Source organism: Microtus oregoni, unplaced genomic scaffold, assembly GCF_018167655.1.
Source record: "Microtus oregoni isolate MIOR12 unplaced genomic scaffold, Mior012 000010F_ref0000083, whole genome shotgun sequence".
NCBI classification, from domain to species: Eukaryota; Metazoa; Chordata; class Mammalia; order Rodentia; family Cricetidae; genus Microtus; species Microtus oregoni.
In genome coordinates this window covers 45995526-46012130 of record NW_024543069.1, presented here as the reverse complement: position 1 = coordinate 46012130, position 16605 = coordinate 45995526, and the positions used below count along the sequence as shown (strand labels likewise).

Here is a 16605-nt window from a genome sequence, read left to right as displayed (position 1 = left end):
TCTTACCTTGCATTTCAGTCATTTCTTCCATACTGTTTTTCTCTTCATCTGAAAATCCCAGGAAACTTAAAATGCAATCTTGAAATGGAGGAACTTTAAATTCATTTCTAAAGTCATCAACGTCTGCACAGAAACACCTAGAACAAATGCACACTTGCTTAAATTCAGTTAGGCGCATCCATTTACAGCATCTCAGTATTATATAGGTCTTAGTATAAGGCATTTCTTGAAAATATTTTACATAAGATCCTGAAATGTTCACAACTGCAGCTGGTTTTTGATTTTGTTTATTTTGTTTTTTTAAAAGAGAGGGGATTGTCTGGGATGTTGCTTAGTAACATGTATAGGCCTCAGGGGTCGATTACATCAGAACAAATGCAATCACAGACAATCTTCACATCAATCAAATCCTGGCTGTTTTGGAATTTATATCACAGATACTCTCCAATTTCATGAAATTTTACATGATGATAAAGTGCCACAGCAGAGAACGAGTAATTGGAGAGTTAGTGAAACAAGATAATAAATTGCAAGCAGCAATTCAAACATAAAGTAAAAAGAAACTGTAATATAATCCAAATACCTGAAAGCATTAAGCTATTACCTAGTAAACTTTAAAATGTATAGATAAGCACGAAATCTTAATTGTGTGTGTGCACATGGGAGCCGAGTGCACACATGGAAGTCAGCGGACCCTAGAAGTCCAATCTCTCCCTAATACAAGCCCTGGGAATCAAACAAGGGTCAGCAGGCTTGGTAGCAAGCACCTCTACCACCAAAGCATCGACTGTCCAGTCAAAGTATGTCACAAAAATCAGCCTGTGAGACAACTCAGCAGGTGAAGGCGTGTGGCACGAGTGCCTTACAGTGTAAGGTCAATCCCTAGAACCAACTCCCTAGAGTCCACTGAAGTCCAAAATTGTGCTGCAGCATGCATGCCCACACATACTATCATGCATACACACAAAATTATTTTACAAAGTAAAACCCAATGATATCAAATCTTTCAATTAATTGTTTCATAATCTATGTTTTATTCCCTAAGCTATTCAAAGACTATATTTCTTTTTCCTTATGATCTACAAATTTAGTTTTTATTGGTACATGGCTTTATCTTTAAAAACAAAGGTTAAAAATCACACATTTAAAAAAATTATATGCTGAACTAGAGAGATGGTTCAGTAGTTAAGAACCCTGGCTGCTATTCCACAGGACCCAGGTTTGATTCCCAGGACCCACATGGTAACTCCAGTTCCAGAGGATTTTCTGGCTTCCTCAGGGACTACACGCATGTGGTGCAAGAACATGCATTCCAGTATGTACAACACACATACACACACACACACACACACACACCAATTTTTTTTAAATAAGTTGAATTCACACAAACTATTAGATGCCTAAGCACTTACTGCTCATCCCGTCTTTCCCATGCTTTATAAATCCACTCTGGCTTCACAATGGGAGTGCCCAGGCTCACAGCAACCTAAGAATATTAACATCAACCACAAGTAAGTTTCCACTTTAAATAACTGTACTCAAGGAAGTTCTTCTAAAGAACTGTGCAAAAGTCTTAGCAGAATTTTTTATTTTTGTTGTATTTTGTTAAAGATAAAGTAATTTTAAAATAAGTCCACGGTACTCAATTTTTTTACTTTTTATTTATTCTGAGTCTTTCACATCACACCTTCGTTTTTCCATCCCTTCCTCTCTGTCCTCTCCCCTTGCAATCTCCCACAGTTAAATAAAACTTAAGAGAAAAAAAGGTCATCATGGAAGCTGCAGTGTAACACACTCAGTTAGGTAGTAATCCTTTTGTCCATATACCCCTTCTTCCAAGTGTTCATTGAACAAGTCATCGGCCTGCTTCAGGCCTCTGCTACACCATCGATGCTAAGCCCTCACTGGGACTCCTCTTGGATACCGTGTTGTTGCCCTGTGTAACAAAGATCCTGCGGCTTTGGGTCTGCAGGACTGGTCCCTTTACGTGCTCCAGCAGATCACAGATGGGGTGGGTGTTGGGGTGAGCCAATCATAACCCTGATTCTGGGTCTGGGTAGCTGCGGGGTTGATCAGCCCTCTAGCTCTCCCTTGTCCTCACCACCAAGGTGAGCTCGCCAGCATTGTCCCAGCCTAGTTCATCCTTGCTGTAATAACCAAGGGGTTTGGCCAGTTCTCTTGCTTTCAAGCCCTTAGGGTCAGCTCTCCCAGACCTGGATTATCAAGGCCAGCTCCACTGTGCTGCCCAGAGAAAGTCTAGGGGCCATTCTCCTGAGTGCTGCAGCTGGTGAGGAGGCTAAGGGTAAGAGGCATTTCTCCCAGGTCTACACCACCATATGGCAGATTCGGGGCAGGGCCAGATCTCCCACATCCCTCTCAATGAGGTCAGATGTATTGTGCTGCCCAGGAGAGGTACCCAATTCTTTTATTTTCTATAGACATAATTCTTAAATTTATCCTTATTAAACTTTGAATTCTCCTTTGTTTCCAGTTTCACACCTTGATAGTACTTACTGGCCAACATAGGACTAAAAAACAAAAAAGAAACAAAAAACAAAAACCATGGGACTAAGTCACCAAACTCTTAGGAGTTTAAATTATTAGGTGAGATAGAGAAAGAAGGCTCAATGCCTGCTATCAAGCCTGATGACCTGAGCTCAAACCCCAGAATCCACGTGGTGGAGAGAGCCAAACTTCTAAAAACGGAGGTTCTCAGTGGGGGAGGGGCTGCCATGGCAGCGTAGCCAGCACCACAATCTGACACTGACCTTGATATTATTAAGATAAATATGAGGCATTGTGTAAGATCTTGTAGCTATCAGAATAATCTTGTTGTCTAATTTAATGTGGAATGATGTAGTATTACAAAAAAAATTAAAAGCAGTGTATATTTTCGTATTTCTCTCTTCTGTTAGGATATTATAATCTTAAAACAAAGGTGGTACATATTGCCTGAGTTTTATGAATAGCGTGCTGCTTGTTACTTATGGAGTACTGAATGGACAGCTGAAAAGCTTTCCATGTGTACCACAGAACTGACTTATAATGAGTGTCATTTACCAGCCCAAATTTTGACTCTAAAGATTTTGATACTGTTTGAAGGGTGAGTTGTCATTACTAAGTGTGATGCTACTGGACAACATACAACTGAAAGACAAGTAACATTTCTTAGAATACTGGTATTCACAGAGACAGAAACTAAGTGTTGATCTGAAGCAAGAGAAGGAAAAGCCCTGAAGTTAAGAACAAAAGGGTTAATAGGTGGATTATAACAATAACTGCACAGTAGATGAAGTTATGGCATTGAACTGTGAACTTAAAATTAATGAAGTTTTTGTATATTTAGGTATATTTAATCACAATAGGAAACTGTAAATCTACTAGTGATAGTTGACAATATTACCTTCTTAGCGCATAGGAATGAATTAGGTAAGTAAATTTAATTTTCAAACACAGCCATGATATTCTAGAGACTTCTACCCTACACCCATTGCTCTCTATATTATGCTCTAGAACAGCGATACTCAGCCCATGGGGGCTGACATTTCAGCATAAATCCTGCATATCAGATATTTACATTAGGATTCATAACAGCATAATTACACTTACGAAGTAGCAGCAAAGTAATTTTACTGTTGGGGTAACCACCATATGAGGAACTGTATAAAGGGGTGCAGCATTAGGAAGGTTGAGATCCACTGCTCTGAAGGCACCAGACATGCACACAGTGTGCACACATGAGCAGCATTAAGAAGGTTGAAACAACCGTTCTGTAAGCTTTCTTCTGATATCCATGTTCAACATGACACACACACATGAAAACAAATTTAGGGGAAATTCAAGTCAATGACCATTTCCTACATAAATATACTGAGAATGTGGGGATGAATGATAAATTCTGGCTAAGACAATTTAACTAGGATTAGTGACATGAATCCATTGTTAGGAGCACTTGCCATGCAATCCCCAGGATCCTCATGAGTGGAACAAATCTATGCCTGCAAGTTGTCTTCTGACCCCTACATATGTGCCATGGCACAAGCACACACCCACATGCTAACACAGACACACAAAATAAATAATATGCAAAGTTCAACTACAACTTAAAACAGATTTCAATTCTAGCAAATTATTTTCAACTGGCATGATGGATAGTCCAATAATCCCAGCACTTGGAAGGTTAGACTAGGATATGTAGGTAGACATGGTGGCCCACATCTTAATCCCAGCACATGGGAAGCAGAAGCAGGGGGATCTCTATGAGTTTCAAGTCAACCTGGCCTATCCATTGAATCCCAAAGACAGCCAGTTACATTAATAGAAATCCTGTTTTACTCAAACAAACAAAACAACACAATAGGGCCAACCCTGTGGGTGCAGGAGTGGGTGAGAGTTGTCCCCATGAACCATCTCATCTGTCTTGTGGTGGTATGAGCAGGAAAGAGCTGTCCCTGTGGTCATAAGAGCAGAAGAACAGTGCCTGGTATCCACTAGCTACAACACTCAGGAGAGCAAACCCTGCACCTCACCAGGGAAGCACAGCAGAGCCACCCTTGTTAGCGCAAGTGTGGGTGAGCGTGGAGAGTCGTCTCCACTACCCATCTGTCCTGTGGCAGCATGGGTACGGGATAATTGTCCCCCATTAGCATCTGGGGCAGGAAGAACTGGCCCTGTGATCCTAAGAGCGGGAGAGTCAACTCTGTTAGTGCAGGTGTAGGTGAGCCAGCCCCAAAGTTGTAAGCATGGGACAACTGTCCCCATTTCACATCTGCCCAGGCCCAGTCCCAAAGATATGATTCGGCCCGCCCCATTATCCACTCCATCTATGATCTACTGGACCAAACTCAAAGCTACAGGATCTCCACAACACAGGGCAACAACAGCAACAGGATATCCAGGAGCCCAGGTAGGGAAGTAGAAACTAGAGGCCTCAAGCCAGACCAATGACTCTCTGCACTCAACACTTCAACAAAGGATTTAGACAAAGGAGTCAAGGTGTGACTCATGGTGCCACACTGCAACTGCCATGGCGAGATTCTTAAGTTTTCCCTTTGTACTTCATTTTAATTGTTTTTTTCTTTCTTTTCTCTTAAATTTTATATTATTTGGGGAGTGTGCAGGGGTGAAGGGCAGATGTAAAGGGCCGAGGAAATGAATAAATTAAGATAATGATGTAAAAGACCCAAAGAATAAATAAAATTTTGAAAAAAAAAATCAGGCTGTTGGCAAGCATTAGAGCAGTTTCCTAGATTTTCTTCATTAGTGATTGAGAGATATAGGGGACCAGCTCATTGTGGGTGGTACCACCCCTGGGCAAAAGGGCCTGGGGCATAAATGCAGGCTGAGCAAGATATAGAGAGCAAGTCAGTGAGCAGCATTCCTTCCTGGCTTCTGTATCTAGGTCTCCGTCTTGAGCTCCTGCCCTGACTTTCTGTGGTGATCAACTGTGATGTGAAACTGTAAACTGAAATAAACCCTTTACTCGCCCCCACCCCCCAAACAACCAAACAAAACAAAATGACCCTGCCTTGGGAAAAAAATACTTTCTCCTGTTTCTTTTTTTTTTTAAATAGATAATCCTTTCTTTTTAATATAAGGTAATCAACACGTGCAAAGACACAGGATCATTTTATAAAAGGCTATGTTCTTATAAAGTCAACAGTGAAATATCTGTTCGCACAATTCTTTGTTTTTTTGTTTTCTGTTTTTTTGAGACAAGAGTTTCTCTGTAGCTTTGGAGTCTGTCTTGGAACTAGCTCTTGTAGACCAGATTGGCCTCAAATTCAGAGATCCACCAGGATTAAAGGCTGCGCCACCAACGCCTGACTATCTCACAATTCTTGACCCGCCTGTCTCTACTGGTCGTACCACATCTGCTAGCAAACCATCTCCCAGCTCTCACCGTCACACTCACCTTCCAACATCTAACTTGAGTTTCACTGCCTTCTTAAAGCCTAATGGGCCACAATCTGTGATTTGAACCTGCCATCAAGATTCCACTTTGCTTCCCTTTTGTTTTTTAAAACTGACTCAAATTACACAGGCTAACCAAACTACCTATGCAGTCAAATAAGACCCTCCTGTGGCCACCTCCATCCAACATGCCAGGATGATACCATGCAGTACTGAGAAAGGGATGCAGTGCTGGGACCTAAAGAGTCCTTCCTGTAAGCTGGGCAAGCACTCTGTAACTGAGATCTATCACAAACCCTTTACCAAACAATTCCAATGACAAAATTTCAGTCTGATCCTCAAAAACAGCAGAATCAACAGAAGAGTAATATTAAACCCATACCAAGCCAGGCATGGTAGAGCTGGACAGGGAAACAGGAGGATACTGAGTTCAAAGCTAGCACAGCCTACAAAATGATTTCTAGACTGTCCTGGACTATACTATGAGGACATTTCAAAACAAACATAAATAAAAAACCATTACAAAGTAATACTATATTGAAAAAATAATATTAAGTTTACATACCCTGAATTTTTCTCCTTGTGTGCAATTTGCCACCAGATGTGTTACTTTGGAATTACATTCTTTTCGAATAACTCCACCCATATGATGAACCAATGTCACCAATTTCACCTTAAAAGAAAATATGACAAAACTGATTTTAATTATTTTGAATAAATCTGTATTAATAACTCATTTAGCATAATTACTTTACAAAATTTATACAAATTTTGATAAATGTTAAATTTTATATAAAAAATTAAAGAGTAGCTTACTGTTGTTGCTACAGACAAAACTATACAAAAACAAACAATATACAGAGTATTAAGTTAATAGAAAACTGATTCTAACACTGCCTAAATACACATTTATTGCTTTCATTTTTCATCTTATTTACTTTTTACAATATTGGGTATCAAGGCCAAGACCATAGACCCACAAATATATTGATTTATTTTTTTCAACAGTTTATTTATGTATCTGTGAGTACACACACACAGAAGCAGGTATTCAGAGGCCAGCAGCAGGGGTCAGGTCACCCAGAGCTGGTGTTATGGGCAGCTGTTAGCTGCCTGACATGGGTGCTGGGAACCAAGCTTGTCCTCTAATGAGCAGCAAGTGCTTTTAACCACTGAGCCAAGTCCCCAACCCCAAATATACTGACTTTTAACATCAGGTTATATAACATCAATATTTGTCACCCAAATTTCAACAACATTTACTGGTTCCAACTTACTGTAAACCAGAAAACTGTTTCTGTGATGTCTCTGCAGTGGTAAGAATCAAGTTTTGCTTGTGTAACAATATCAATTCTGCGTATTAAAAATGCCAGTTAACCAATGTAACTAATCATTAGCAAGAAAGTAAAATTTTCTATTAATTTACATGCCAGCTAGCACTTACAAAACTTAACAAGGCTCTTAATAATTTTCTTTAAAATTTAGAACCTGATGGTCACAGCATTTTTTCCTTCAAGAATTTTAAATGAATTCATGATACCAAAAAGAAGTAAATAAATGTACTTGAATCTGCATTACTAGGAAAATGTCTCTGAAGCTGCCTCATCGTACTTACAAGCTCCTCCTTCTTCCTGAACCCAGTGAAGCACAGCACCAGGTTCAGCATGCTGGTACAGTACAGCGGCCGACAGGAGAATGGCAAGGGCTGTGGAGGACATCATTGTAAACCTGTGAGCTTTCTTTACAGTTAGGGTTTAGAAAACATTTCCTCAAGCTTAATGATTTCTCTTCTTGCCAATTAACTTTTCTTTTTTTTTTAATATTTATTTATTATGCATACAATATTCTGTCTGTGTGTATGTCTGCAGGCCAGAAGAGGGCACCAGACCTCATTACAGATGGCTGTGAGCCACCATGTGGTTGCCGGGAATTGAACTCAGGACCTTTGGAAGAGCAGGCAGTGCTCTTAACCACTGAGCCATCTCTCCAGCCCCGCTAATTAACTTTTCAATCCCCAAGGTTTACTTGAATTTTCCAATAATGGGGAGGAAAGGGGAATAATAAAAGTCAGACTCTAAACTCCAGATTAAACATCTTCCTGCCAGCCGTGGCTGTACACTCCTGTAATCAGTCTCAGCATTCAGGAGGCTGAGACAGGATTGTAAATTCAAGATCATCCAGGAATACAAGAAGGCCCTATTTCAAAATACAGATTAAAAGTGTAACTGGGCATAGGGGAAAACACCTTGAATCCCAGCACACAGAAGGCAGAAGCAGACAGATCTCTGTGAGTTCAAAGCCAGCCTAGTCCACAAAGTGACATCCAGAACAGCCAGAGACACACAGGCCTTGTTTTCCAAGTAGGGGGAAAGGCACTTGCTAGCAAGCCTGATGACCTGAGTTTGAACCCTTTCACCTTTTACCATAATGAAAGGAGAACTGAATCCTCCAAGTTGTCCTCTGACACACACAAAATGTTAAAGATTGTGGGATGGGGGACTAAAATAATTTTCCTAATTAAAATTTTACAAAAATGGATATGGCACCAGCTTTAAATTAAAAAAAAAAGGTTTATTATATGTACACATTTCTGGAAACCAAACCTCTGCAAATCTGTCCTAAGGTATTACAGATGTCATAAGTAAAGCCATACATATGGGCTTTTACATGCACACATTGTATGGCTTTCAATGGCCTTGGGTTTTGACTACTAAAATATTAAAAATACATAAGAATAGTCCCTATTGCCAGGCGGTGGTGGCGCACGCCTTTAATCCCAGCACTCGGGAGGCAGAGGCAGGCGGATCTCTGTGAGTTCGAGACCAGCCTGGTCTACAAGAGCTAGTTCCAGGACAGGCTCCAAAACCACAGAGAAACCCTGTCTCGAAAAACCAAAAAAAAAAAAAAAAAAAAAAATAGTCCCTATTAATTACCTTTTTGTTGAGGGAAAGAGAGCCTCATGTAGCCTAGAATTCACCACATAGCCAAGAATGCACTTGAATCCACACCCTTCTATTTTCACCTGAGCAACCACACCCAGCAACCATGAATTATTCTAAGTGTTACATACACTCAACAATTAACAGGATTTTCTAAATATAAATTTTCAAAAATTTCATTAGTAAAAATGTATTCTTAGAAAGTCACAGTAGGTGTCTATTTCTCACCTCTCCCTTTTGGGCACAGCTGAGTATGACTGGAGGTCCAACGATTCTACAGTCAGTCTTGCGCAAGTCATTGAAGACAGAATTCTGGAAGTCAGTGACTACAAACACATTCTCAAATTCTGGGGAATCCAAACTTCCAAATTCTTCCATTGAGTCCATCTTTACACAGGGCACTTTGATTTCCTAAATTTTTTTGTTTTATATGGTTATTATAAATAAAAAACATTCATAGGCCATATAATATACATGACTCCCTAAAAATGACTCCTACACTTTTTAGACATCTTTAAAATTTGTAGAAAACTTAAGTGTTAAAGTATACAATTATCAATATACCATACAATAGTGAAAAACTGTTATTTCTCTACTTCTGCATCATACATCCCCAACCACATCAAGAATAAACTTAGAAGGATCTATGACTCAGCGGCCTGTAAACCACCTGGCATGCACAGTAAATTCCCAGTACTAGAACACCAGAGACTTTCCTTTCTGCTGCTGTAGTCTTAGTTTTTGATGGTAAGGGGGACTGAACCTAGAACTTTGAGCATACTAGGCAAGCACTCTACCAATGAGCTATTGCCACTGCCTTATTGGTTTGTTTGTTTGGCTTTTGGTTTTTTTGAAACAGGGTTTCTCTGTGTAGCTTTGAAGCCTATCCTGGAACTCGTTTTGCAGCCCCAAGTCGGCCTCAAACTCACAGAGATCCGCCCGCCTCTGCCTCCTTAAAGGTGCGCGCTACCACCTCCCGCACTACCACCGCCTGGCCTATTGTTTTTCTGAGGCAAGGCTAGTCTGAACTTCTCCACATAGCCCAGGATGGCCTTGAACCCTCAGCAACCTTCCTGGACTGCCTGTGCAGTGATGACAGTTATAAGCCACCATGCCCCACTTAAAAAAAAAGTAAACATATTTTGATGTACTGTATTAGGTTTATAGCCACCATTTTTATTCTGATCAGGAAAAATAATACTATACATACACTGCTATCTTCAAAAATTTAGAAAAAATTACCATAACTCATAGAATACCACAGTTAATAAAAGGTTTCTAATTAACATTCTCATTTCACTACATACACTGTAAAGAGAGGTCATGAGCCAAGTTGGCTGCATAGGACAGATGTACAATAGTATACAAAGGCAAGGATCTTAGAATGATTTAAAACAAAACAACCAAAAAATAAACATACTGAAGATCCCACATAATTCCTGTGTTAAAAGTCTGAATGGAGGGGGCTGGAGAGATGGCTCAGTGGTTAAGAGCATTGCCTGCTCTTCCAAAGGTCCTGAGTTCAATTCCCAGCAACCACATGGTGGCTCACAACCATCTGTAATGAGGTCTGGTGCCCTCTTCTGGCCTGCAGGCATACACGCAGACAGAATATTGTATACATAATAAATAAATAAATATTTTAATAAAAAAAAAGTCTGAATGGAGCCAGGTGGTGGTGGTGCACACCTCTAATCCTGGCACTCTGGAGGCAGAGGCAGACAGATGTCTGTGTGTTCAAGGCCAGCATGGTCTATAGAGTGAGTTCCAGGACAGTCAGGACTACACAGAGAAACCTGTCTAGAAAAAATTAAATAATTCGGAATTGATAAGTAAATTATTTGGATGATGGGCCAAATCAGCTATCCCTGAAGTTCTTATATTGAACCCCTAACCCAAAATATTGAAGCCTTATCTCAAAACCGGACTGCATGTGGGTAAGGATGTTAAAGAGGCAACTAAAGCTAAATGAGGTGCCTGAGTAGCCTTCATCCAATCTGACTGGAGTGTTCATAAAAAATGTGAACATACAAAGGAACAGTAAAGATACACTACATAGAAATGAGGCAGGATACAGTTAAAAAAAAAAAAACAAAAAACAAAGAAAGAAGAGAAAAAAAAAAAAAGCCCCGTGCAGCACAATAGAGGCTTCCAGACACTCTAAACCTGCTGGGACCAATTTTGATTAGCTCCCAAAACTGAGAAAATTAAGTTCTGCTGTTTAAGATCTCTAGTCTGTGTTACTTTGTTTGAACAGCCCTAGCAGACTAGCATAACTGAAGGGCAGGGCGTTAGCTCAGTAGTAAAATGCTTGCCTAGCATGCACAAGATCCAGGGTTCAATCTGCCAAAATATAACAAATGATGATTATTATGGAGATGGACTAGAGAACTAGATAGATTACAAATTCTGAGGCAAATTAATTGATAATCACTGTTTATTGGTATTAGTAATTTGGAAAAACAAGAATTTAAACAAAATTAAAGGGAAAAGTACTAAATGTAAAGAAAATTATCAGATTATTGTACATATTAATATTACATCCTTTACTTAAATTAAATAATGAAGTCTCTAAAATTTGGACTTATAATAGATGTTATAATTATAGTTTTGGCCTTCAGAAACAACCCAATTTTAAGTTAAGATAGGCTACGTCCTCCATTTCTAATTCAGAGTGCACAGTACACCTGATGCTGATTCCAGTCCAGAGTGAGCAGTTCAGCCGAGGGAAGTGAAGCATGCCACATGCAATGAGATGCTTGACCTACCTACCATATTAATAACACCTTTTATTAATTTTTCATCCGATTTTCCAGGACAACTTTCTTTTATCTTTATAACGGGGACTTCCATTATCTTAACAGTCTGCAGAAAAGAGACTTAAGCATAAGAAAGACAGGTGGGTGAAGAATCTCTTTAGAAATGAACTACAAACCCCATCTCCTTACCTTTACTGCCTTGAGAAGCTCTTCTTGTTTCCCAGCTTCCTGGACCAGTATCAGTCTTGTTTCAACCTGAGGCATTTCTTCTATTAAAATGTAAAATGTTTCAATATGTTAGGGTACCAACAACACAGTCAGCAAGCACTTCCTCAACCTTCTTTCTAGCTAGAAAGTCTTCTACCTGAGGAAGGTAGAACATTCCCAGAAGTTAAAATAACCTAATTCTGAGTTTCCTACAAAAATATTTGACTATGTATCGCTTTTAAAAAAGAAATGATACAAGCAGGCGGTGTTACCTTTAATCCCAGCACTCGGAGGCAGAAACAAGAGGATCTCTGCGAGTTCGAGGCCAGTCTGGTCTACAGAGCAAGTTCCAATACAGGCTCCAAAGCTATACAGAGAAACCCTGTCTTTTTTTTATTTAAAAAAAAAAAAAGGAAAGGAAAAGATAAATTGTAGCAAAAGGCAAACAAACAAAAGAAATAATTCCACCCAAGAAGCATTATCAAGCATGTCCCTCCTCCTTAAGGTACAGGGAGCTTTAGGATTTACAGACCACCTAGAAAGCAGTGAGATAAGCAGCTCATCGCATAACCACAATGTTGCAGCTAGACAGTCTCAATACAAGGAAAGTAGTATCGGCACTAAGACTCCCTTTTTCAAAGTGGGGAAGCATTAGCCCACATGATGGACAGAGAGTACAGACATAGTGCCGGACTTACTCTACACACAGCCTCTAACTTAACTGTTACATCAGTACTTGAGGATTAGACAATTCTCTTTCTTTATAAAGCAGATAATAGGCTTACCATCAACATTTGAAGAAGAAAACATGCACAAGTTTTCCTTGGAAGTTTCAGTAACTTTAGAATCAAAAATAGAAGAATCTGCCAAGTTAGTTATCTCAGTAGGAGATGTTAATGCACTGTTGTCAGCCATTGTTTGAACTGTTTTGTGGAGGCTGAAAAACAAAATTTGGAATTTGAATACATGAAACAAACCTAGTCACTGAGCAACAACAAGCTTTAAAGCAGTGGTCCTCACTCTTCCTAATGCTGCAACCCTGGAAAACAGCTCTCGAGTTATGGGGACCATAACATAAAATTATTTTGTTGCTATTTCATACCGTAATTTTGCTACTGTTATGAATCGTAATGTAACTATCTGATACACAGGACCTCTGGCACGTAACCACTACAGGCTGAGAACCACTACATTAGAAGCTGTGCTTCTGGGATGTAGAATTTATCCACTGGACCCAGGTGGTAGAGGATGGTCATGCCTGAAATCAGCTCCAGGAGGGTGGAGGTAGAAAGACTGGGAGGTGGTGGCGCACGCCTTTAATCCCAGCACTGGGGAGGCAGAGGCAGGCGGATCTCTGTGAGTTCAAGGCCAACCTGGTCTACCAGAGCTAGCTCCAGGACAGAGAAACCCTGTCTCGAAAAACAAAAACAAAAACAAAAAAGAAAGAAAAAGAAAGAAATACAGTAACAAGTAACAACAGACATTAAAAGAACACAAAAAACTCCCTGACATAAGCACACAAATGGTGGTCACAAATATTTCCCTTTTTCTTCTACATTTCTATCTTCAATCAATTTCTCTTCCTAAATGTCTATACAACATCAGCTTACAATAACCCCATCTTTATTCTTCGACTCATTCTCCCTGCCCAAAATGCCTGTCAGTCTCAAATCTAAAAACTTCAGTGTCAAACTAAATTTCTGAGCAGTTTTCAAGTTCAAATTACAATGTACTTTAAAACGGTGCTCCAAGCCGGGCGGTGGTGGGGCACGCCTTTAATCCCAGCACTAGGGAGGCAGAGGCAGGGGGATCTCTGTGAGTTCGAGACCAGCCTGGTCTACAAGAGCTAGTTCCAGGACAGGCTCCAAAACCACAGAGAAACCCTGTCTCGAAAAACCAAAAAAAAAAAAAAAAAAAAAACTGTGCTCAGCATAGCATGTGTTCTACTTCAGTAACCACTCTTGACTTATGGATTTCTCAGAACCTTTCATAGGCAATTGTACAGCTTACATATTACTGGCATTTTTATATTAATTTCCAAACATCTCTAAGATTTGACAATACAAATAAATATAAATTAGTGCCAGTATAAATCTGAACTATGAAAGAAAGCTCTTTTAGATTTCTAGGATCTAAGAACTGAAAAGTTAGGCAAACAGGAAAATAAAGTTTAAGTTTAAAGTTAAAAGTCATACTTCATAGTATGAGTTTGTAGCTCAGTGCTCAAGTTCTTGCAAAGTATGCTGTAGTCCCTGGGCTTTATATCCAACTTGGGGGAGGAAGGCAAATTTCTCAAATAAATATAACAGAGCTCATGACTGACCCATATTACTCTACTTCAGATTCATAAAGGGGCTGCTCTACATTCTTGGTAAAGAAACAGTTTAAACTGTATGCTTTGGGAAAACAGTAAGGTATGAATCTTCATTTCTGGATGGTGATTAGGTAGCACAAAACGTACACACTGCAGACCTGCACACAACGGAAAAATCATACACTTAAAAGTCAGCCACCTATTTCCTGGCTCAGGTCAGCATTAAATCTCTATTTCTGTATAAAGGAAGCAGACATAGATTACAACTCAAATCCAGGTTGTGACAGGAAATGAGTAGGTATTTTGAGATGACGAGTAACAATTCATATTTATACAATACTCACAACTCGCTATCATTTATTGTCTACCCACGGCAACCATTACTCTAAAGCACTGCAGAAGTGTTCCAATAGTTGTCTTTACTCAGAAACAATTACAAATTCCATAGTCTTCTTCCTACATCTCCTAAAAATCATTTCCAGTGAAAAACACAAGGCTCTAAGTCACTTAAAGAAATTTCACAACATAATGATTCTATAGGTCAGTATCTTGCTCAGCCACCATCAGAGAAGCTTGAGCCAGTAGTAGATGGAACAAATAGAGACCCACAGCCAGACATATACACAGAGTGAGATCCTAAATAGATGTCTCCATCAGAAGAGGATGGAGGACACCAAGGAAACAATACCCTCTAAATCAACAGGACTGACGTACATTTGAGGTCACAAATCAAATGGGGTCCCAGCACTGAGGAGGAAGTTGACACGATGTCCCATCCCTAACCAAATGACAACCACTCAACAGAGAAATACAGTGTTCCCCCCGAGTCTCACTGGGCACAAACCACAAAGGGCACGCTCCACACTCAACAGTAGCTGCCCAACTGAAAACGAACTAATACTTTGTCAGGAAATTTTTTAACCTTACTGGTCTTTTGTTGATATCCTACGGTTTTCCATTTTGGGCTTCTATGGGTGTTCTGTGCGTGTCTCTCTCTCCTTGGGTATATGCTTCTCATGCTTTTTCTTTGTGTTCCCTTCCAGTGTGTTTTTTTCTATTCTAATTTGTTTTCCTTTGTTTGTTTTTCTTTTTTCTAAAGAGAGAAAGAAAAGAAGCTGTGGAGTTGGATGGTGGGGAAGTGGGATAGGATCCAGAAGAAATGGTCAGACTGTATTGTATAAAAAAAAAAAAAATCAAAAAAGAAAAAATAGGCAGTGGCAGTGTGCGCCTTTAGTCCCAGCACTCGGGAGACAGCAGCAGGTGGATATCTGTGAGTTCGAGAACAGCCTGGTCTACAAGATTGAGTTCCAGTACAGACAGGACTGTTTCATAGAGAAAGCTTGTCTTGAAAAACAAAACAAAAACAAACAAAAAATGAAAAAAAAAATCAAAAATTTCTAATAAATCAAGAAGACCATTTGAGAGGCTGGAGAGATAGCTCAGCAGTTAAGAGCAGTAGCAGTGGCTGCTCTTCCAAAGGTCCTAAGTTCAATTCCCAGCAACCACATGGTGGCTCCCAACCATCTTTAATAGGATCTGCTACCCTCTTCTGGCATAAAAGTGTACATGCAGGCAGAACATTGTATACATGATGAATGAATGAGTGAATGAGTGAAATCTTTAAAAAAAAATAAAAAAAGATCTGAGCTGCTCATGGTATTGAAAGCAGAGTGGTCACAGGAAACCTGACCTCAGACGAGCCAACAGCAGGAATTAATGAAATGGTTAGAACACAATGCTTAATCGATATAAAAGCATCCCCCTGGGGCTAGAGGGAAGGCTGGGGTGATTAAATTCACTGCTCTTCCAGAGGAACAAGGTTCAATTCCCAGCACCCACATGTCAGCTCACAACTACCTGTAACTCCAAGATCTGGCACTCTTACACAGGTAAACATGCAGGTAAAACACCAATATACACATTTTTTTAAAAGAATAATTAATTAATTAATTAAAAAAATTAATTAAAACAACTTTCCACCAGGTAGTGATGGTGCACACCTTTAATCCCAGCACTCAGGAGGCAGAAGCAGGTGGATCTCTGTGAGTTTGAGGCCAGCCTGGTCTACAGTTAGTTCCAGGGCAGCTAGGGCTGTTACACAGAAAAACCATGTCTTGAAAAACAAAACAAAAGGTTAGTAAAATGTACTTTGAATGTTTCCAATAAAAGAAATGATAAATGCTTCCAGTAACATCGCTATTACCCTCATCTGATCATTACATATTATATAAATGTACTAAAACATTCTAGGGCTTGAAGTGTACCTTAGTGAGAAAGCATAAAGAAGTTCTGGGTCCAACCTCTCAGTTTCAGAAAAAAAAAAAAAAAAAGAAAGAAAGAAAGGAAGGAAGAAAGGCCAAAACGCAGCCCATGATTATATGCCAATGTCAAGGCTTCACAATATACATAACACACATAATATATGTATATGTATGTTATATATGTTTTTTTAAGACACGGTTTATGGTTTTTC

The 16605-nt window shown here is 39.6% G+C and overlaps 1 protein-coding gene across 4 annotated transcripts in view; it reads right to left on the bottom strand.

Annotated features, from left to right (window-relative positions):
• Window positions 1–16605, bottom strand: part of Ect2 (epithelial cell transforming 2) — a 56152-nt gene that overhangs the window by 38102 nt on the left and 1445 nt on the right. For 2 of the 4 annotated variants that reach the window (XM_041659453.1, XM_041659455.1), the window contains exons 2-9: window positions 12604–12755; window positions 11801–11880; window positions 11625–11717; window positions 9081–9263; window positions 7529–7618; window positions 6479–6586; window positions 1413–1486; window positions 7–137 (exon numbers count right to left, since the gene is read on the bottom strand). In XM_041659453.1, the coding sequence (XP_041515387.1) occupies window positions 7–137; window positions 1413–1486; window positions 6479–6586; window positions 7529–7618; window positions 9081–9263; window positions 11625–11717; window positions 11801–11880; window positions 12604–12733 (889 nt within the window). In that variant the 5' untranslated portion in view covers window positions 12734–12755. Of the gene's footprint in view, window positions 1–6; window positions 138–1412; window positions 1487–6478; window positions 6587–7528; window positions 7619–9080; window positions 9264–11624; window positions 11718–11800; window positions 11881–12603; window positions 12756–15059; window positions 15218–16605 lie in introns of those variants that run through there. The other 2 variants (XM_041659452.1, XM_041659456.1) reach the window with 2 other exon arrangements.